The sequence below is a fragment of the Rattus norvegicus genome, chromosome 19 (genome assembly GCF_036323735.1).
Source record: "Rattus norvegicus strain BN/NHsdMcwi chromosome 19, GRCr8, whole genome shotgun sequence".
Lineage (NCBI taxonomy): Eukaryota > Metazoa > Chordata > Mammalia > Rodentia > Muridae > Rattus > Rattus norvegicus.
Window position 1 is genome coordinate 42830069 of NC_086037.1, and position 24482 is coordinate 42854550.

The 24482-nt window shown below is 40.5% G+C and overlaps 1 protein-coding gene across 14 annotated transcripts in view; it reads right to left on the minus strand.

Moving 5' to 3' along the window:
- The window catches only part of Inpp4b (inositol polyphosphate-4-phosphatase type II B), a 750330-nt gene that overhangs the window by 5359 nt on the left and 720489 nt on the right, over window positions 1–24482 (minus strand). For 11 of the 14 annotated variants that reach the window (XM_017601165.3, XM_017601163.3, XM_063277734.1 and 8 more), the window contains one exon: window positions 32–1395. The exons of 2 other annotated variants lie outside the window; for them this stretch is intronic. In XM_017601165.3, the coding sequence (XP_017456654.1) occupies window positions 1221–1395 (175 nt within the window). In that variant the 3' untranslated portion in view covers window positions 32–1220. Of the gene's footprint in view, window positions 1–31; window positions 1396–24482 lie in introns of those variants that run through there. One more of the 14 variants, XM_039097430.2, reaches the window with a different exon arrangement.

The following is a 24482-nucleotide window of genomic DNA, read 5'->3' on the forward strand; positions in this document are numbered from 1 at the left end:
GGAAGAAAGTACAACTTCATGAAACACGGAATAAATAAATATGCTTTATTTGTTCAGTGCAGAGTTGCAGCAACAGTCCAAGTAAAAATAACCAAGATTCAACTCTACATTTCTTTTTCCACAAGTGATGATACATCTTACAAAATTAAATCCTAGGCCAGGCCCAATACCATTATTGCCTTCGGAAAGATATGATTAAGTTTCTTAACAGATATTTAACTTTTAATAAACTCTTTAAATATAATTTGCTCCACAATACAACTTTACTTTAATTTCATAAATATATCTGCCTTTGTATAGCTTTTCCACAAATTAACTATCTGTCCCTTAAAACACATTAAAATCTACATGTAGCCCTAAGGATGCAGTTCTAGGAATAAGGCATTTAATTTATTAAGTCTGGCCCTATAGATTTTTTTTAAAGGAAGTTCCATCCCTATTTTACCTCACTGTTTTAGCTATGCAGTGCAGAGAGGAGATGGCTTTCTGAAGAGCCTGTCCCCTCTACCACAGTACAAAAGTCACAGGTGCTAAAAATGGCGCATCAAGACACAAATGAGACCTTGTTAAAAAGAATAGAAAAGTAGTCTGAAAGCCAAATCAACCCAAACAATAGTTACAAACAGGTTAATTTAATTACAAAACAGAAATAGCCATCCTTTTCATAAAGTCACTTGACAAAGAAGGTTAAGCACATGAATGGGTAAGGGATGATTAGGAACAGAGTAAGAAAAGCAGACACATTTCTATTAGCTGACGGCAACTCTGTTAATATTAGCACAGTGGAAAGAAAGTCTGCAACCACCACTTCCCGAGTGTCTTGGGGGTTTAACCGCTGCGCAATGTCCGACCTAATTTCTTTAGTGAATGACCCGGGATGAGGAGGTTCAGAACTTCAAGCTTGCAGGATTCTATTCTTTGTCTTACTCCAAAGACAGCAAGTTAAAAACTTGTCTTTAGCTATTTAATGGCGGGAAAGCACTTTTCCATAAACAAAAGAGCAAAAGAATCCACTCAATGCATAGTACCTTTTTTTGCCTTTTAGGTTTTAGGGAAAAACAAAATCAAGAACAAAACAAAACCACAATTCAAACATTTCTTCTTCTAATTTTTTTTTAAATTCTGTGAATCTGAAAATGTAGAAATCTTACAACATTGTCTCTTGTAGAGAATTAAAGTCCATTGTCTCTTGTAGAAAAGCAAGGAACATAGCATAAAACTTATTGGTATTTGGCTAAGAGTAAAGCAAGACTTAAAATGAGCCACACAACTAGCAGATGTGAACTGACAAGAAGCAGGGCGACAGGGTAGAAGTGTCGAGAAGTCGGCTTGTTATCGCTTAGGCAGCCTGTCTCAGGATCATCCGACTCATTCAAGGCCCCCTGGGTTTGTCTGCTGTTAAACAGGGAGGAATAGAGGAGAGAAGAAAATAGAAGAGCATTTGCAGAGCTTCGTATGTAACCTGAATCGAACACACACACATTATCTCATGCAGTAAGTCCACATCAGAAGGGTTTATGCTAAGTAGCCCTGGGGGCCTTTGTGCCTTTCTTCTTTGGACTACATGGACAAACATTTTTAAAGACGATGATCCCTTTGCATTTCAAAGGGGAAAAAACCCCACTATGGTGACACTTACAGAGAAGCTCATGCTACATGCAGAAGGAAAAACTGGGTGGCCATAATGCTACCTGTACACAGGACTGCATGAATAAAATCAAGTGAGCAGACAGCGCGTATAAGATGGTTTGATAAATGCATCTTTGGGACATGAGAGCACAAGGACACGAAGCACAGGACTGGGGAGACAAGTGATGTGTCAGACACAGCAAACATACCTTCTCCTGGGATTCTACCTGGGTAATGGACTTAAAGTGGTTAAGCCATTCATTTCTTGACACGGTTTTGTCCTTTGAAAGGAATGAAACACCCTGCATGCCATCACAGCCAGCCCTATTATTAACTTAACAAATTTTGCCTTCAGCTCATCTTATTTAGAGGGCCAAATCTATTCCTATGAACACCTATTCTGAAAACAGAGGTATACTGCAATTATACTTCAGAAAACAAAATACTTATTTTCTGAGATCATGTATGCCATGTGTAAGAGAAAAATAATTTACTTAAAGATTTTGCTTAAAGACAGACAAATCTATGACAGATCTAAAATTCATAATCAAAATCTCAATGACAGTCAATGGGAAGGAGGTAGTTCCATTTCTATTAGCATCTCCAGTTTTAGGTCATTTGTGGGTTGATATGCTATGGAAATGGACTACTTCTGTTTCTAAGAATGCATTCCCTGAAAAATTTGTATACTGATTTTTGACCAGATTCTGACAAAACCAGCAGTTATATTTGGATAAATTATCATCTCACAGAATAATGGGAGTTAATATGAAACACTGGCTCAATGGTACAGACTGTTCTCCCTGTTTATTAAGACTTAAGCATTATAACCAGTGACAAACCTGACTATCTGTAAAACAAGATTTATTGAACAAAATGGAGGTAAGGGTGGACTGGCAAAATATATTCTCACACTTACAAATAATTATATTACTTGTTCCACTTTCTCTTAAATGTCTAGTGGACTAGATATTTTTGTGTGGTTGTTTTAACGTTAAAGGAATTTTATTTTGTTTGTATGTTTTTACTGCATTTGTATATGTCTATCTTGTGCCTATCTGTTGGCTGTGGGTACCAGAAAAAAAGTTGGGTTTCCTAGGAATTGGAGTCATGAAGAGTAGTAGAACTCCACCATGTGGGTTCTGGGAAATGAATCCAGACTCTTAACCTTGGAGTCAACTCTCTAGGCACAGTTTTACTTTTTAATGTTCGTATCTTTGCTTGCATCTATGTACATGCATCTGGGGCCAACCTGGCGCTCATGGCAAACTAAACCAAACTGTAGCTACAGGTGGCTGTAAGGAATCCCATCAGGACCAGGAACAGAAACCACGTGTCCTGCAAGAACAGCAAGTGCTTTTTTATAGATTAATTTTTCAAATATGAAATTGCACTAAAATTATATTATTTATCCCTTTCCTTTCTTCCAGCCAACCTGTCCCATGCACTTTTCCTTTGCTCTCTTATGGTATCTTTTACTTTAACGGTTGTTATACACACACACACACACACACACACACACACACACACACACACGTGTATGTGTGTGTGTGTGTGTGTGAACTACAGGCAACTAAGTTATTCTGAGAATGCCAGGAAGTCTTCCACAGGGAAGAACATACCAAATAGATCTACTGTGGGTGGTCAGCCCTGAAATCACACACATACAGCGAGTACCCTAAACTGCTATGTTGTTGAGGTCTGAACCAAGTCTAGACGTTCTCAGAGACCCTGATGAAAGGACAAAAACAATCAAAGGAGAAAAAACCCTAGGTTTCCTTGCTCAGAAGCAGACTCCAGTCAGGAGCTGGAGCTGGAGTCTCAGAAATGTTAAAGTTTTTCTTGTTAACTTGGCTTTTTCCCCTAAAGAGACTGGAGTTATCAGTCCCAAGGCCACCATGTGATATGTCTGTAATTCTTTGGAAATAGGCCCTGTTCCCTTCCCTTCGTGCAACCTTGCTTGATTGGCCTCCTGTTGACTTTGTTTTATGTATAAGAGGTTTTGCTAATTCTGCCCCATTTCCTCTCTGGAAATAGTATGCAAGATGTTGTACTTCTTAATAAATTTGCTTGGTATAAGACAGCTTGAACAAGACCTCCCAGACCCAAACTTCCTCCTCCTTATTCCCATAGTTCCTTATCTTCTAGTTTCCTGGTTCTCTCTCTAAGAAGAATAACCTGCTGGTACAGTTCAAATTCAAACAAGCACATAGGAGTACAGAAGAAAGAGTATGGACACAATATACAGATACGTAAGAGCTGTCAGCCCTTGGGAAGAGCCAGGAGTCCTGGCGCCAAACAAGGGATAGCAAAATTCTTAGGAGCACTTTTTTTCTTAGACCAATGGTTCTCAACCTGTGGGTCACGACTCCTCTCACATGAGTCTCCTAAGACCACTGGGAAACATAGATGTTTACATTAATATTCATAAGGGTGGCCAATTACAGTTATAAAGTAGCAACAAACTTAATTTAAGGTTGGGGGGGTCACCCCAACATGAGGAAGGAGGTTGCAGCATGAGGGAAGTTGAGAATGGCTGTTTCCCATTTTCCCATGTTTCCTTTGCCGCTGTATTCTCTCTCCTTTTTTTTTTTTGTAATGTATTACTAAAGCACTTAGAGAAAATATTTCATTTCACTCTAAAACTTGGCACTTGTTTCCCTGAAAAAGGTCTTATAAGTTTAAAGTCATGAGGATGTGTAGGTAGAAATTTAAATACTGGTCCAAAGTGAGAACCATCCTATGGGCAAGAACCAATCCCAGACACCATTAATGGTACTATGCAGACGATTCACTGCCAAACATTAGATGGAGCTCCTGCAGTCTTGTGGAAGTGTTTGGGAAGGACTGAGGAACAGGGAGGAGATAGGGAGTCAACATGAATACCAACATAATCAACTAACCTGGACTGTTGGGGGCTCCCAGATACTTAACCACCAACCAGGGTGAGCATAGGCTGGGCCTAGCCCCACCACACACACATACATAGCAGATGTGCAGTTCTGTCTTCATGCAGGTTTTCCAACAACTGAAGTGAGGGCTGTCTGTTAAGCTGTTGTCTGTCTGTAGAATATGCTTCCCTAACTGAGCCGCCTTGTCTGGCCTCAGTGGGAAGGATGAGTCTAGTCCTGTAGTGTCTTGATCTGCCCGGTAGGGTAATACCCGATTGGGTAAAAGGTAAAAGGATCAGAAGATGAGAAAGCGAGAAAGAGGGTTATTTCTTGAATTTCTTTCCCTTCATGATGCCTCAGCAGAGGAGAATGTTTCTCATTTGGATCATACGGTTTTAAAACCACCCAGAATGGCTCTGTCTCATTTAACATAGCCAAGTTGCTTCCTCTTTATCATTAAGGATTAAAGATATATTAATTACTTCCACCCTTCATTTGTGGGTGCTGGTGGAGCTCGAGCTCTCTGATATTTTCGACAAAATGGCCTCCCATTACAGCGGGGGATTTTACTGAGGAGAGACGGAGGAGGAGCTGCACAGAGACCCAGGAGGGGGAAACTAGGAATGGCCCACTCAGCAGCAGAGTGCCGGGTTCCTCAGCAATGTGGGCCATCCCTGGTTCCCTGGAGACCTGCCTCCCAGGTTTGAGGAGTGAGGAGAAGCCAGTCCCGAGCAGGGAGGGTGGTGCAAAACCTCCTGAGAGGGAAAGGCAGAGACAGGTCAGACACCTCCACAATGGCAAAATATCTAGAACACTTCTCCCCTGCAAGTGTATTTGCTGTTTTCACGGCATAGGGTTTTCTCCCGTCAGAGGTGGATGCGTTAAGGCTAAACATGCACCGTATTAAAGCAGAGCATCCACTGGCGCCCAGTCGTCCTATGCTCTTTCTGTTTGAGCAGGGAAGCTGACTCTGAAGTATGGGATTTGCCCTCCCCCTTCAGATTCAAGCATGTTTTTTCTCTGTATGTCCTTAACCCCTTTTCTGGGTCAGACCAGCCTGCTGACAGGAAAACCGAGAAGAAACAATCTGATAGAGAAATACAAAAATAAAAGTGGGACCTGAGCTGGTAACATTCCTTAGGGAGACTCGAAAATGTAATTCTTTCTCCTTCCCTCCTTTCTTCTTCGTTTCTTAGAAAACAAAACAAACAAAAAACCAAAAATCTCCAAGATAACAAACAAACAAACAAAAAACAAACCCCACTGTCCCTCACAACTACCTCTGTGATCAGCTTCCTTGAACTAAAAGGATGCCGTGTTATGGTTTTAATGTTTTGTTTTAATTTTGATAGTTTTACATGCTATTATACTAATGATAATAGGCATCAAAACCATAAAGCTGCTGCCACGAAAAACATCCAGGTGGGCTTTGCTGGGTCTTTATCTTCTTAAGAGATGTTTGTTCCAATAAGGTCTTCCAAGCCAATTTTATATAAATACAGGGACTGGGGAGGGAGCTGTCTATATAACTATAAAGTCACATGGTATTAAATGATAAAAACTGTCATAAAGATATTTTATTTATAAAAACTATTTTAATAAATGAAGATTTATTTATAATGATATAATATATGTTTATAAAACAGAATACTAAAATACTTTTTAAGTTATAAATGTCCTAATAAGGTCTTCAGGCACATGGAGGCTAAGATTTAAAGATAATGTGTATGATATTGAAGTTTATAAGCTCTAAGATCAACAGTTACAAAACTGGCTATAATGCATGTAAAATCAAGGTATATTTTAAAATAACAGGCTATTAAAATATTACATGCTAGTTAAACATATCAGACTGGTATATGACCTTATGGGTATTTCTCATGTGAGGCTCTGCACTGTGCTCTTAGTCAGACTGATCCACCTTTCTTCTTTGTCATTGGTGGGGCTCATACATACTTCTGTCTGGGTGACATGTATGACCTATGACTTTGGAATCCAGGAGAAGTCTAAAGTACAGTTTCTCAGACATTGTCAATTTATTTAATCGCTTGGGCTTTCCAGGATCTAATAATCCAGGTTACCCCATTTGATTGACGTTTCACAGTATGTAGTGGGAATCTGGTACCCTGGTTACAGGATGATATTCCCCTTAGGGACGTGCTTCATGATTCAAAAGAAGTCTGTTCCTCTAAGTAGGTGAACTGAGGTGCTGGTTGACTTGTCCTGAAGACATCCACCTGGTCTGAATGAAGATAACCTCTTAAGATGTACTCATTGGCTACATCCTCTTATAATGGCTCCAGGAGTGGGGGAGGGGCTCAACTGGACCTTTAACTGTTAGTCCCAGCCTTGAATAGTGTGATCGTCTAAGAGACTTTCAGGGAAAAAGAATGACTATAACAAGGATGTTATAGTATGAACTCATGGATGTTTACCTGCCTCATATATTACTGAATGGGAATTCCTATATTTCAGAAAACGAGAGACACTTCTAAATTACCTTATCAATTGTTCCTTTACTAATTACGTAAATTTCCCTTCTAAGCTACCCCAAAAATTTATTGTACATGTTATGGGAATCTAAGCCCTTCTTCCATCAATATCCACTTAATATTACAGTTGAAGTACTTATGTTAACAATCCATTTGATGACATTAGGAGACATCCGTGAGTTCAGAGAACTTCGGAGTCTTTTAAATGTTCAGGCACCATAATTCACCTGGCCTCAAGAAATAAAAAAAGGAGCTTTGAGACCTGGACGATGGGTTTCTCAGGAGCCTTAATGAAAGGACAAAAAGAACCTAGTTCTATGTCCTTGCTCAAGAGACTAGGCAAGGCCAGTCTGGAGCTGAAGGTGGGGCTTCAAAGCAGCTATGCTTTGTCCTGGGAACTTGGCTTTTCTCTTTAAAGAGACTGGAGTTGTCAGTCCCAAGGCTGTTAGGCATTCAGTCTGTAATGCCCTGGATTTACCCAGTGCTCACTTCGTGCAACTTTGCTGGATTAGCCTCCTGTTGACTTTGTCGCATTGTATAAGATATTCTTTGAACTCCGTTTCTTCCCCCAATCCCCAGAAAGAGTATATAAAATGCTGTACTCCTTAAGTTTGCTTGGCATAGACAAAACTTAAACAAGACCTCCTGACCCCATGCTGTATCTTCTTTGTCTCCTACCTCCTTCTCTTCTGTCCTCCTGAACCCTGAAGAACGATATAATTTATCCAGGTCACAATCTCTCCAGCCCCAAGGTATAGTCATTTTTAAGATCTCAGTACCTCGAATGTGTCTGATAAGGCACCTTGCATCATGCTATTATTATTATTATTATTATTATTATAATTATTATTATTATTATTTTGGCTTTGAGTTCCTTACATTGCTGGTGAATCTCAGAGAATCTTGAGTTGGTCAAAGGAAAACAGAATAACATCTGCCCTTAAAGCACTGGGTGATAAAGTATCAGAGAAAGAGCAGTGTGAGCATACATGGGATTAGAAAAGTGCCCCTGGAAGTCTCATGATAGAAGGTAGGGGAAGGAGTCCTGTGAGTGTCATGGTAACGTTTCTGCTGAGGCGAAGCATTGCCCACAAGCTTCATTTCAGGTTGCGTACAAACGGGAACAAGAGAATGCTAGCGCAACTGCATTTGAATTGACTGTATCTAAAGACAGAAAAGGAGAGGTGGTCCAAGGAGTGGATGGACAGACAAATGAAAAGGAAGACTCCACAGTTGTGTACTCCATGTCCACATCATAGTCAGACATGACAGCACTTTGAGATTTCCTACCATGTTCCTTCAGCGCAATCAGCCAAGGAAGCACATATTCAGTGGTGGTTTTAGAATCTGAACACCTATGTCAAGATCTGTTCTTTCATGTATCATTTGGGTGCTCTTGGGAAAATTAGTCAACGTAGTATGTCTCAATTTCCTTGTCTTTAAATTGGAGGCAGCCTAGAGCATAGAACTTCCATGAATTAACATGTGTACATCAATGCATGTTAGAAAAGAGGAAGCATATCACAGGCATACAATAATAGTTGCTATGGTCATATCACCTGTATATCAGAAAAAATATGCAGCTTGATAATATAGTTCAAACATTTTTTACTAGGAGTGATGCATACCCCCAAAGGCCTGAAATCCAGTAGACCCTGAAGTGAGTATGTCCATAGGGTCTTACCATGGACCAGAGGACCCACGAAAGCTGCCTTATTTCACCTAGATATTTATGTATATACGAGTACAGTGCCCAGGCAAACAACAGCCATAATTATTTAAAGTGGATCACGTAGTGTCACATAGCAGTACTTCAAATGCTGTCAGAATTAGGGTCTGTGTGAAAAGAACTGTTGAAAATAATTGACCTACCCTAGAGATGGGGTAATTCTAGAAAAGGTACTTTTTAAGGAACTTCATCCTATCCACGTTTACCATGTAGGGGACTCAGTCAGAGACTGTGTGCAGGCAGATGGAGCAAAGGAACAAGGGGCCAGTAGGCTCTAAGATCCAGATGTATAAAGAGAGGCCCCGAAATAACACTCGATCTTTCTAATGCCAGCTATTTTCCTCTTTGGGCTGTATATACTTCATCAAATAATATTACTCCCTTGCAAACTCTTCATACCCACACAAATTATAGAGTTCTTGAAAACATTGAGCAATATGACACATGAAAGATACTAAGTGTAGTACCAGGCATAATCTAAGGCTAACTAAATAGTAGCTCTTGATATTGTAATTATTACAAACACCATCCTTACATCATATACCTCTGGCCTGTCCAGTTTTAATGGGAAGGCTATCTTTGCAACTTCGTTAATGTTATATTTCTCCAACATTTTCTTAAAAGAATAGAGTGGTCTATTGAAATTATCTCCCTCCCTTCTTCCTTCCTTCTTTCCTTCCTTTCTCCCTTCCTTCCCTCCCTTTCTTCTTTTCTCCCCTCTTCCTTTCATTCTCCTCCTTTTCACCAATACCACCACTGCTACCACTGCTACCGCCACCATCATCACCATCTATCAATCATCTAGCTACCTATTTATCAATTTGTCACAGGGCACATGTTGCATGCTGATTGCAATTTCAGGTTCAAATATTAGCTAGAATTTATGTGTGTGCAATGCAGAAGTGCCCTCTTTCCTAGTAGGATGATCCGGTAAATAGGATCTGCTTAAGGAATAGAGCACTCAGACCGATAGGGAAAACAAGGAAAACTAAGGGTGAGAAAATGTTTGAAAATGATGCCGCTCACTCCAAGTTAGAGTGCTAATTTCTATCCAGTTGCACTTTTAACCCCTGCCACTCAAAGAACACACTTCCTATTTTACAGTCTCGATGCTGGATGTGCTTTCCACATCAACTTTGGAAAGTCAAAGGATTTTGTTTTCGGAAGGGCAATTTTAGAATCAAATTAATTTGTTGCTTATTAACTTCTATCTCTGGAGATTAAAGTAACGCATTAAACTTGCCTCCCATATAATCAGCACATAACTCAGTTAGAATTCGAAATAGCCTCGCCATGAAGCTGCTAAATGTGTGAAGCTAGTGATGTGTCCAGAGCTGACAGGTGGGTTCAGGACTGCCCTCTTTACTCCTGCCAAGAACAGCAAAGACATTTCTTTCACCAATGGACTTTTACGGTCTCTGCCTGTTGAGGACTGTAAAGGATGCTCTCCGTAGTACTATTAGCAATTGCTTCCCTAGAGATTATGAGAAGTAACTGGAGACCACCTTTCGAGGCACCCCGATAATTCAGTGTCATTAGTGCTGTTTAGCAGTGACTGTGGATCACCATGAAAGCAAATCTCAGTGGAGTTCCCAGCAGAAATGCAACATGATGAGACATTTAAGGGCAGTCACTGAATATGAAGGATAAAAGTGATGTTCAAATACCTGTCAAAACAATCACTTAGAATAGGAATGAATGAAAGACGTGTCTCGTTTTTAAACACATTGCTGCCTGTAAGTGCAGGTGGCAAAACAAACAAAACCCAGTATTCATGACTTTATAATATTTGCTTGTTTTTCTGTTGTTGACAGTGTGAATGTGGGGGTCTTACGTCACTCACCATGGGTATGCGCTCAGTCATCCAGAACTCTGCACTGAAAACTAGGATGCCTCGCTTGCCTAGTCGGGTACTCATTCATTAATTGTTTGGTTACTTGGTATTTTATGTATCTCACTGTTATAGTACTTCGAGCTCCTCAAAGGAAAATCATAAATTAAAACTAATTAAAAAAAACAACTTTTCTTCTCCCCAGTAACCTGAGACCATTATGTTTAATCTCTCGCTTTAAGTTTGGAGTTCTGGAAATACCAACTTGCCTTTCAACCCATTCTTTCAAAGTCAATATCTTAAAGAGCTTTATTTGACCCAATACTCACTTATACATCAATATTTATAGAGAGCCGTGTTTAAGCCCTCCCCCAGCTTTTGAATTATATTAGAGTTTAGATTGTCATACCAGTATTAAATGAATGTGAGGCATACTGGTACCCATGAGAGCTTTGGAAACGCTCCGAGCAATCAGAGAACTGAATACCCTCACATTTAAAAGGACTTTAAAAGAATCTTTATATTGAATCAAAACACACAATACCAGAGGAAATAAATACATCCCTTCCCTTCTATAAGGTATGTAAAAGGAAGAGTTTCTAGAACATAATTTCTCTGGTCCATGTTTTCCTTATGGCATAGGCTAAGGAGAAGAGAGATGTTTGTTTTTCTTTTTTTGCTTTTATCGAGTTAGCTCAAGATCCACGAGACCACGTGACTCCCCACAGAACCAACAAGGGTGCTAGACCTGCACCTTCACCACACATAGATAGACTTGGTGACAAATGGCCTTCCAACAGTTTCAAACTTCTGGGTTATAGCTAGAATACTAAAAGAAGACCTGCAAAACTGTGTAACAACTGTGCACATATTTAAATCAACATGCAAACTTCATAAATAGTATTAAGGATGGAGTCCTTTCTATTGGTCTCGAGGTAAGGGCAGCCTTTGTGGCTGGTTGCAGGGTCATCAGCCTGAACTGTCTTCTAGTTAATTCCGGACTTGAGTTTAGAATATGGTATTAGCACATGAACTCTAGGAACAGCCCAGTTCTAGGGTTGGAGAGAGGACTCAGTGCTTAAGGGCACTTGTGGCTCTTATAGAGGACCTGCTTCAGATTATCAGCACCCGTGTTAGATGGCTCGAAACCACCTGCAGTTCCAACTCTAGGAGATCCGTTATACTGTTAGGCACTTGTGTGTGTGTGTGTGTGTGTGTGTGTGTGTGTGTGTGTGCGTGTGTGTGCGTGCGTGCATATACATGTGTGTGTGTGCATGCATATATGTGTGTGTATGTTTGCAGTCATGTATGTGTGTGCATGTATGCACATGCGAGTTTGTGTGTGTATGTGTGTGTGTATGTGTGCATGTATGTATTCGTGTGTGTGTGTGTGCGCCTGCGTGTGTGCAGGCACATGTGCAGATGACCTCACAAAAATGAATAAATGTGAAAGTAATATTTTTTAAGTATTCAAAGAAAGAGACTAGGAAGATACGTCACTGTTATAGAAGCCCAAGTCATGGACTGGTTCTTTCATAAACATAAGCATAGACAAATTTTGTTCCAGAGAGTGAGTAAGCATGAACTGTCACATAAAGCCCTCAGAGAACATGTCAGTCTTGTTCGAGGGGCACTGTGTAGATTCCTGGGCATCAATTTCTGTGGAGAGGATCGCTGTAAGAGGATACCACTGTAAGCAGCCCAGGGAAATGTATGTGGGTTTAGAACCATTCCCTAGCAGAGGATAGGGGTGACCTTTAAGCTGGGATGCTCCATTGGCTTGGAAAAGAATGTCTGTGACTTAGTATAGATGACAAATATTGGAATTCTTGGGATGCTGAGGAAGCATGTGAGGCATAGAAACATGTCCGCAGCTAATGCCACCACAAGAGAACTGCCGTCCCTTCTAGAAGTTTTGTTCATTCCTTACAGTGACTGAAATGGAAATTACATTTATTTTCATGAACTTTCAACAGCTCCAAATCAGGGTCACACAGGTAGAGGTTTGGAGTCCCACCTCTTCACTGAATAAGCCACATTCCTTTCAGGAAAGGAATGGAGTCCCTTTAAGCTTAAGTTTCCTGCGAGCACTCAGATGCAGGCAAATGCAGTATCACTCGGGCTACATTTTCTCCCCTTCAAGCAGGTAACAGTTCACCAAGACGTAGTAGGTAAAAGCACTACTCAAGAATTCCAAGCAGGTTGAACGTCTGCTGGGTCTCTAATGAAGTTCTTGTCATTCTGATCTATTTTGGACTCAAATTTGAGAACTAAAGCAATGTAAAACTGACCTATTAGCTAAAACTAATTTAATTTTCCCTGACAATACTTTTTGTTTCAGTTTTGAAGTTTTTGTTTCATAAAATACCTAGAAAGGAAAAATATCCCCTTGGGGTGGCAAGTATGAGTGGTATATTTTCAAGTGGTTTACACAGATTGCTTTCAAAAGGAAGGACATGCGTGTGGAAGTGTCATTCCCAAGCAGAGAGCAAGAGAAGCCATATATCCGGTCTAAGCTTTCTTGTCTCTATAAAAGGAACGGAGTGATGGAGAGATAACGAGTTTTAAGTAGAATGCCTTTCATCAGACTTTTAGCAGAGAGCTAGTTTGGGTCTTTGAGTTTTAGAAAGGAGACGATTTGGATGAGGTCCAGAAAGAAATATTACAAATGGGTAAAGCATCAAGGAGAATCATTGTGGAGAATAAATTAATAGTTTTGTGTGTATAAAAAGCCAATGGGTAATGTGCGGGGTATTTTTTAGCATACGCAAGGCACGGTGAAATGAATTTGATGTATCCATTTGAGGTTTGCTCTGTAGTTTTACTTCTTCCTCATGTTCTTTGAGGCTAGAATTTAAAGCCTGTGCCCCAGGAATGTTCAGAGGCATTGGAAGTATAGGCTTGCCTGAGCTAAACAGATTAGACTTCTTTCATGACAGAGAAACTGTGAAGTGTCCGTAGCGAAGGGCAGTGCATAGTAACAGGATGTGTGGAGGCTGAGGTAGAACTAGAAGAAACAGGAGAATAGAACGGAGTGGGGAGGGGGGCAATGGAGGACAAGGGGTGCACACACACACAGCAGTGTCTTGGCAGAGAAGACAGGTGCCAGGGGGATTTTGTGTAACTAACTGGTAATGAAGTGCCACCAGGGGTAGGCTGGGGAATGTGGAATGCCCTGGGCACAGCCATGTTCTTAAAGACGCATATGTAAAGTCTGACTTGGATGCAGCGAGGTGAGATGACAATACTTGGTGGGGATAGATTAAAAGAAAAGGGAGGGCAGGCTGACCTTGGATGCAGACAGAGACAAGCTCCAGTACCAGCCAAAACCCATGGCAGGACCAGAGCGCCAAACCAGAGACTGACTCTAGGCAGAGATGAACTGAAATGTCCACACTGTGTATTTATAAGATATTAAAGAAACATGGGCCTGGGAGATAGTTCAGCAGTAAAGCTACTTGCTGCCCAAGGATGATGGCCTGAGGGCAGATCCCTGGCCATCTCATAAGCGCCTGGTGTGGCTTCTGTACCCATTACCTCAGTCCTCCGTGAGGGTGGGGCAGACACAGGGAGGGCTGCTGAGGCCCTTGGAAATTGCAGCTTTCTATACCATGCAGTGAGCCAGGCAACTGAAATTCTGTGACTTTCATTAGTACATGTGGATATGCATCTGCATACAAGCATGCACACACACCACATACACATAGCACACACATATACATACAGTGAAACAAACCCCTAAATACATTACATCTTCTACACATCAGTGAGCAAATCAATAAGACAGTTCTGCAAATAATGGGTACATACATAGAGATATACATTATCTCGTACTTAGGTAATTTGATTTTCTTCGTAAAGATACTCAGACAACATGGCTAATTGTTTCAAATTAACAGATCTAAAAGGGGTCATTAAACACTGTTAAAATATTTTCAAGTGTCAACCATTGTACTTTGCCCTTTAATCCATAACCTTCTGAGGTTTATGGTGAGATACTCCTTATTCAGATGGAATTAACGGTCAGGCCCTGAGGCTTCTTTTCTCTTGGAAAACCTTGGGAGAGGGTGGTGGAGCTTGGCTCTCCCTGTGCCTCATTTTCCTTGTAAAGCTGGAAGCCCAGCTGGGTAGCAGCCGCACTTTAGCTCTGTCCTGAAACTTCTAAGAAACCAGATGCCCATGCTCGCCATTAGCCTCTAGCCACCAGGGATGTGAGGCAGATATTGGTAACAAGGCACAGTTCATATAGAGGTGTAGGCAGGAAAAACATGAAAGAAAATAACACGGCTCCTTATTATCTAACTCTATTAAGTCTCAACTTCTCCCCTTTAGAATGAGAACAGTCATATTTCCCACAGGATTGCTGTGAGAATTACACAAACACACACAGTACTTCTACCGTAGTAAAAATGAGTAAATAAAGCAATTTTAAAGTTACCTTCTGTTTCTTTCCCTTAGGTACTTGCGTGTTTGTGGTTGTGTGTGTAAATGAACCATGTCCTGCCAAGATGTAGCCTGCTTAGCTTTTTATGTCTTTCTCTCATGCATGGCTGTTGAAGCGTTAAGGATGTGGGATGACATTCTTACCTGTTCATTATCTATGAGTCAGGGTCTCACTTTATATTCAAGACTGGTCAATAACTCATTACATGGTCCAGGGTGGTCTTGAACTTGCATTAGTCCTTCACGCCCGGCTTCCCAACTGCTGGCATGGGCCAGTACACTCAGTTTCTCCTTTCTCTAGTTCAAAACCTTCCCTGGGGCGCAGGGCTGAGGCTGTGTGCACAACTGGATAATGAGGTTCTTGTTGTTTGACACTAATGAATCTTAAAGTTGTCTTTCTAGCTGCCACTTCCGAATTACATTGTTACGTCCAGTTAGATGTTGAACTAGCATCACAAGGCTATAAGGCTAACACGGTTTCGTGCCAACTACTTGGCTCACACCAGACCTTCCTCCTCAAGAAGGGCTCTATGATTTGAACGTAGAATGACCCCAAGAGGCTATTGTGTTTACACATTTGGTGTGTCGCTAGTAGCACTGATTTGGAAGGTTCTAGAACTGTTAAGAAGTGGGGACTTGCTGGAGGAAATGTGTTACTGTGGGAGGTTTTGAGGTTTTTACAGCTTTGCCTCTTCCTGTTCATCTCTCCCTGACTCCTTCTGCCTCACGAGGATGGAGGTGAACGGACATCAGAAAATAACCCACCCGTAGCGGAATAGTAGTAAATCCTAAGTGGAGGTAGTGGTTTTCAGGTACATTTTCTATTCTCCTCTTTGCCCTTTTGTAATGACACTGAAGCAGATAATCACCCCAGGATCCAACTGAGCCATCACTTAGGTCACTTGAAACAATGTGCCACAACAATGCTGGAAATGGCCCCACTGTTTGCCAAACAGATGGCCGCCGGGAAGAGTAAAAATACCACCCGGAGCCAATTGTAGTAATTGCCTGAAGTTAACTTTTCTGATTAAAATAAGAAGTGTTGCAGCAGCTTCGTTCTAGAGTTAGCTGGAGAATTCTAAGGGCACGGCTGATTCTCTCCCCATCCACTTCCTTAGTGCTCTGTTGCACATCATTCAGAAGGCCCATTCAGGACTGACTGCTATGCTCACTTCAGTAAGACAGACTCATAAGCTCAGAGAGGAGTACTCCCCTGCACCCAACACTTCACTTCTGCTTAGATTCCTTCTAAATTGCTTAAAACCTTCCTTCCATTCCTTCCACTCAAATTGGTGGCACTAATAGAGACTCTTGCCGGTCCTCTTGGCCCAACCTCTGGGTTTTCATCGGAGGCTCAGAGCTCTAAAGGGATGAATGCTGGCTCATTAGCAGTATAAGGGGCACAGGGCTGAGGCTATGTGCACAACTAGATTAATGAGGCTCTAGCTTTTAACACACAAAATCCTGCTCTCATAGTCCATCTTTACCAAGTACTCACTAACTCCTCAGCCTTTATATACCATGGGGACTCATGAGCTCACTCTCGCTGAGATGCCACTCACTCCCCAGGTTTTTACACACTGTGGGACTCGTCATGTCCTATTCTTAATGGAACGCCACAGGTTTACACACCATTGATATACACTCTCTCTCTCTGTCTCTCTCTCTGTCTGTCTGTCTGTCTGTCTGTCTCTCCTGAAATGCTCCCAATCACTAGGAAGACTGGATGCCATATATATGACTGAACACCTCATTGTTTTCCTCAACAATCCTCATGACACATGGCAGGCATTCCCTTTCTTAGGTAATGATGAGTCCATCAGTGTGACTGCTTCAGTACTAAATCACCAGAGCGAGAAATCAAGATGCAAAGGAAAGGTGGATCTAAGCAAAGGATCCAAGCAAAAGAAAGTGGTATAGTCTGGATTTCCTGGTTGTGAGGAACACCATGACTGACCTGAGGAGGAAAGGGCCCCACACCAATCATTCATCCAGAAAATGCCCCCCTCCCATTGCCATGCTCAAGGCCATTCTGATGGAGACAACTCAATTTACGTTTCCTCTTCTCAGGTGACTCTATAGTTTTCAATTTTGAAAAAAAAAAAAAAACCCAGCACAGGTTAGACCTGTTTTATGGTTGAGAATGTATAGGCTATATTATATCAAAATTGTTTATATCCAGAGAGAAGACAGGCTATGATTATCTTTATTAATGTGTGCATGCATCTCAAGTTCAAAGACAGTAAAATGAATCAAGTAGGTTATGGGGATTAATATACTTCAATCTTTACCTAAATGCTTGGTTTATAAATCAGACCCCTCTGGAACAGTGAAATCAATAGAGAATTTTAGATTGCAACAGTATTTGAGATTACATCGATAAATGTATGGATGCATGCAAAATTCTGATGGAGGCCTAGAAGATGACATAGAAGAAATAAAAGCAACAATGTAATGAATGAATGAGCAGCACTTGAGAGTGGCAGGATGTCAGTCCTTGTCTAAAGTGTGCATGTGCTGGGTGTAGGATAGATGTCTACTAATATATTTCTGTTTGTAAAGTTGAGTCTATCAATGGGCAGAAATCCATTTCATGGGCAAATTAAAAGATGGTGATTTACAAAGAACTCTAAAAGACAAAGTATTAAGAAAAATAAAGAACACTTCAGAAACCATGCATCACTCCTCCAAACCACAAATCAGTTATCTAAAGGGCTATGGCTTATTCTATGGGCAGTCCCATGGATGTTAGGAACTGATTTCATGCCATTTTCTCAAATGGCTTATAACTGCTGAGTTCCAGAATCATAGGAGCTACCTAAAATACTTCCTTTTCTTTTCCTTTACTAGAAAATACAAACAAGTAGTTAAAGAAAATACCGCTGACAGGAAGTTGATGATGAAACTCTGGAGAATTGATTTTGTAAAGTGAGATTGCAAAGTCAATGTAGCAGTGATTCCTGACCACTCTTACTTAGAAATAGGAAGCTAAAATTCTACTTCCTTGTGCCTCAAATGGCTGCATTTTAATAGATGAATAGGTGTTATTTCAGCAGAAGACATGTTTGTTTCCTCCATTACCTAAAAGCATTTCCCACTAGAGAAAGAGTAACAAAAGAACAATAAGTGATTAAAATAAAGATTTGCATTTTTAGCCTGGAAGTTTTGATAGTTCTATAAATATTGGGATAGTCTTCTTCCTAATGGAAATTAGCAAGCACAGCACAAAGTTTTTCTGGTATAAAATTATGCTTACATTCGAGAGGGCCAGAAAATTCTAGGATGGAATCTGGATTTCCCACTTGTTATTTGTGTTGTCTGGAAAGGCTGCATATTTTTGCTTTATGTTAATATGGTCTTATTGAAAGATGGATAATAATTATATCATTATACATGGGTTAATGTGAAAACTAGATACGTGTGAAGGTTCACACACACACACACACACACACACACACACACACACACACACACACATACACATACCCCCAAATCTATCAGTCTTATTATATATCTTGTCTACCTGAGGGTATGCAAATTCTTATAGACACATGATACATACATGTATTAGTATAGAACATCTGGGGTACATAAAGTTATTGAGAATCTGTAGCTGCAATTACTGTAACTATTGCTATAAATATTGCTAATTATTTATTGAATAGTGAAATAATCAGCAAACTATTTCTGTTGATTAATTAATGCATTTTGGGGAGAATATAGCCTGTAAATTAGAATAATCTCTGTGTATTGTTTATCCTTCCTAGTAGCAAACTCACAGTAAGAACACTTATTACCCTTTACTATGGTTGCCTTCAGATTTCCATACATAAATAATTCATACCGCATTGCCTTCTCTAAATGCTCTTTAAATTTTCAAGTCCAAATTTGATTGGACATTGTAAAGCTTGTGCTTGGTTATTTCTTTTTATTCAGTTCTCAGGTTTGGACCTAAGACCTCCTGAATGCTAGGAACAAACTCCTTCCCTGTGCTATTTCTGTGGCACAGACTTTGGCTCTTTTGAACAATAATAAAAAAGACCTAATTAAAATACTTTCTTCTTCTAGAGCTTCATATGGTCTGTGAGTTGTATCTTGGGTATTCTGAGCTTTTGGGTTAATATCCACTTATCAGTGAGTGCATACCATGTATGTTCTGTGTTACCTCACTCAGGATGGTATTTTCTAGTTCCATCCATTTGCCTAAGAAGTTCATGAAGTCATTGTTTTTGATAGCTGAGTAGTACTCCATTGTGTAGATGTACCACATTTTCTGTATCCATTCCTCTGTTGAAGGACATCTGGTTCTTTCCAGCTTCTGGCTATTATAAACAAGGCTGCAGTGAACATAGTGGAGCATGTATCCTTGTTATATGTTGGAGCATCTTTTGGGTATATGCCCAGGAGTAGTTTAGCTGGGTCCTTGGGTAGTACTATGTCCAATTTTCGGAGGGACAGCAAGACCAAAGTGTGGCTGTTTCAGTCCTACTTAGAAGGGGGAGCAAAATAGTCATGGGAGGTAGAGGTAGGGACTTGGGACAGAGAGAGGATGGGGAGGGGAAAGGGAGGACAGGATCAGGTATGGGAGGGGACAAGAGAGATGTGTGGAGGGTCAGGAAATTAAACAGAGGTGTGTAGCAATGGGGGATGGGGAACTGGGTGGGTAGCCATCAGAAAGTCCCAGATACTAGGAAAGTAAGAGGCTCCCAGGACCCAATGGGGATGAAATACCCAACAAAGGGGAGAGAGAACCTGTAGAGACCATATCCAGAGTTTAGGCATGGCCCATGTTGGAGGGATGGGACCACCCACCTCAAAAACTTTAACCCCAAATTGCTCCTGTTTAAAGGAAATACAGATACAAAGAGTGGAGCAGAGACTGAAGGAAAGGCCATCCAGAGGCTGCCCCACTGTGGATCCATCCCATCCATATACAGCCATCAAACCCAGACACTATTGCTAATGCCAAGAAGTGCTTGCTGACAAGAGCCTGATATGGATGTCTCCTGGGAGGCTCTGCCAGAGCCTGATCAATACTGATGCAGATGCTTGCAGCCAACCATTGGACTGAGCATGGAGACCCCAGTGGAGGAATTTGGTGGGGACTAAACCACCAACCAAAGAGTACACATGAAGGGACCCATGGCTCCAGCTGCAAATGTAGCAGAGGATGGCCTTATCTAGCCTCAATGGGAGGGGAGGCCCTTGGTCCTGTGAAGACTTGATGGCTCTGCATAAGGGAATGCTAGGGTGGTGAGGTGGGAATGGATTGGTGGGTGAGGGAGTACCTCATAGAAGCAGGGGAAAGGGAGTGTGGGATAGGATGTTTGAGGAGGGGAAATCAGAAAGGAAGATAACATTTGAAACGTAAATATATAAAATAAACAATAAAAATGAAAAATACTACTTGCTTTTATTCTGATACAGATTATAGTGCTAATATTTCCTATTCTGCATCTCACAGAGACACTGAATCAGTCTTATCATTTACTTTGCCTACCTGAAGTAATCATTGAGTTCTGAAAATATTTACCTGTAATACTTTTAATCATAAATCATTAATAAGTATTGAATTTCTCAAATATTTATATCTTTAATAATTATGAGCATTTAATCCCTTTAATCTAGATAATGATAATTGAAGACTGGATGCAGAATAAATTACTAACATGCATAATTTAAAATGAAAAATATTGTTGCTCCTTTCTTACTAACTTAGTTTATTCCCCAGGAAATACTTACTGAAAATTAATTTATACAGAAAGTATTACCTGATTACATGCTCTCCCATGTTGATAAATATACACTACAGCTATTGCATGCAGATGCAAGACACATATTTATAAAGTATGGGAGAGTTTTATAATAGAGGATGCATTGGCATATTTCTTGTAATGCACACACACACACACAAACACACACACATACACAAACACACACATATACACACACAACCAAACACACACACAAAAACATACACACATATATATACACACACACACAAACAACACACATACACACACACACATATATATATATATATACACACACACACATATATACACACACATACACACACACACACACATATTTCATCTACTAGCCTAAATTTAGGCTTGAATTGCCTGTTGTGTTAAGATGGTATTTCTACATTGCATCTTGTGGGTGTAGAGCTGGGTTCACAGTAGTATAATTCTGCGTGGTTGAGTTTTCCCATGATTTTAATGCATAAGTAAGTTATTGAGAATGTTGGAGGCTAGCAACGCAGTACTTCATGGACTTAGGTGGGCTCTGTTATGTAATTACCTTGTATTTAATTGATGTACATTTTGTTTTGATACCTATTACCACTAACATAAGCCCAGTGGGGCCTTTGTGCCCCTGGAGGGCTGCCTCCAGGATTCCCGCTGTAGTTACCTGTTTTGAAGGGTGCTTAAGCCCTATATCCAAAGTGTTTGTAGTATACTACACATCCTCAATACACTTCGTAGATTTCTTACACTAAACAAGTAATTTGGGAATACTTAGTGAGTGGTTGCCTCTGATTAAAAATGACAAGAACCGTAAGTCTGAATTTATTTACTGTAGACATTTTTTTTTAAAGAGTCTTGTTCAAGGAATAGATCTCTATGGAACGTGAGGCTTTGTTTGGGAGGGACAGTAAAGGACACAGTGGATTCTGTGAGAGTCTAGTCAGATGTGCTTAAGGAAATCTTGGCCTGTGCTCTTAACCTATAAACCATGTCTCTAGACTCAGTGATAGAAAACATGTAGGGACTGGAAGATATGCTCTGCTTCTCAGAGATATGTAATAGTCTCATGCAATTCCTTTGGATGGTCATTAGTGACATTTAATATATTATTTTGGAAACCTCTGATACAAGTATCCTCTGTCGTGCAGAAAAACTAAGTGCAAACCTGGCTGGCTGTCCAGCACTCAGTGTAATAGTACGGCCTTCATAACTCCTGGTTTATTATCTAATTCTGAAGGGCCGAATGCCTTCTGAGCCACATCTGGAAAGAGCACCGCTGTGTCTGAGCACTTTCCTATGCACGAACGAGATAAGCACAGCTGGAAGACAAAGTTCATCACAGCCTCATATCATGTTCTAGCTAGAAACTAAACGTAAACTGATCTGGAAATGGGTTTTGCTATCCATATTGTGTTGTTTAGGGGAAAATGTGTCATGGTGATGGGAAGAGCACTTGTTTTTGAGACTGAGAACAGTTTGTGGCAGTGCACACATATACACAATAATCTAAAAACATGATCATCCCCTATTTACATATCTTTCCTCGAAGACTGCATCAGCCACAGGGTCGGTCTGAGTTAGTGGGGCCCTGCAGCCCTCACGTTAGTTCTAACCTCCTATTACAGTAGGCGATGTGATTATCCGAGGGTGGATAGTTAGAAGGATTCATACATTGTATCTAAACAACTCTACTGACAATGACACCGTGGGCAGTAAGCAATTGGCGACAAGATGGCAGCATGCACAAAGGTCACTTCACTTCCACTGTGGACCTGCGTGTCCACAGTCACAACTATCTGCTGTTGCTTTAATGGCACTCATTTTAAGTAGCAATCAGCTAAAGATGGCCTAAGGGATAGGCAAAGTGTGTGTGTGTGTGTGTGTGTGTGTGTGTGTGTGTGTGTGTGCGTGTGTGTGCGTGTGCATGTGCGTGCTGTATTAACTGTTCAAGTATTCTAATTTTGGGTCCTTTTTATTATTGTTGAATGTCTGTTTGTTGAGACAGAGTTTCTGTGTAGCCCTGATTGTCCTGGATCTGACTTTATAGACCAAGCCAGCTTCAAACTACTATAGATCTTCCTGCCTCTGCCTCCCAGGCATATGAAACCATATAATTTTAGGGTTATTTGTTTCTGTTTGTTTGTATACTTAGCTTGAATATACATCTATATCTATCTCTATATAAATACATTTAGTTAGTTTGAAGTTCTGGATTTCTGATTTCTGATACTGCCTCATTGATAATATATATGTATATATATGTATATATATATGTGTGTGTATATATATATTTATTTATATGGGACCTACTCTGAGAATTTATAATTCCAAGTGAGATGAATGAGAAGAGTAACATTTAAGAGCACCATTTTTCATATCATACCCGGTTCAAACTGGTTTCATCATTAAAAACAAACACATATAAACAAACATTAAATTGTCAGGTATGGTTGCGCATGCTTTGAATCCCAGCACTTGTGAGGCAGAGGCAGGAAGATTTACATGAGTTTGAGGCCACCTTGTTCTACAAAGTGAGTTCCAGGACAGTCAGGGCTATACAGAGAGACTCTGCCTCAACAAACAAACAAACAACAATAACCGAAAAGGACCCCCAAATTAAAATATGTAAACAGTTAATAAAGCACTATGAACTCAAAGAAGCAGTAGAATAAAAATTCACATTCTAAGTTCATTATTGTCATTTACGGTGGGATGCATGGTCCTTCGGCCTACATGGGCTTTGGACTTCTTCATGGGAAAGGGAAAACATTTGATTCTAGCTGATAAATAAAAGCAGTTCCTTGTCAAATAGGAAAACTATTTTTTAACATTTGATTGATTGTGTTATATATGTTGTGGCTGGATGGTATGCACTCACTGATAAATGGATGTTAGCCCAAAAACTTGGAATACCCAAGAAACAATTCACAGAAGCTCAAGAATAAGGAAGACCAAAATGCTTAGAAGGGAGAACAAAATACTCACAAGAGGAAATACAGGGACAAAAAAATGGAGCAGAGACTGAAGGAAAGGTCATCAAGAGTCTCCTGAGAGGCTGTCAGAGCCTTACTGATACAGATGTGGGTGCTTGCAGCTAACCATTGGGCTGAGACAACCACAGAGACCCCAATGGAGGAGTTAGAGAAAGGACTGAAGGAGCTGAAGGGGTTTGCAACCCATAGGAAGAACAACAATATCAACCAAGCAGACCCCCCACAGAGCTCCCAGGGACTAAAACACCAACCAAAGAGTACACATGGGGATGCGGTGACCCATGGCTCCAGCTGCAAATGTAGCAGAGAATGGCCTTGTTGGACAGCAATAGGAGGAGAAGCCCTTGGTTCTGGGAAGGCTCATTTACTCAGTGTAGGGGAATGCCAGGGTGTTGAGATGGGAGAGGGTGGGTGGGAGAGAGTGGGTGGATCATCTTCATAGAAGGAGGGGAAAGGGGAGGGGACATGGAAGAGGGAGGAAAAGGGGGCTAACATTTGAAATGTAAATACATAAAATATCCAATAAAAATAAATTTAAAAAAAGTTAAATTGCATTAGTACTTAGCTTAATTCTCAGGATTTATCTACACATATCCTGGGCTTACAGCATTAGAAATTGTTAAGAAGTCATTCTGAATTTTACCTGTTTTAAATGTCATTTGTTCAATGTTACACAGATAAGCACTGATTTTCAGTAAGCTTTTTTTTTTTTACAGAAAGC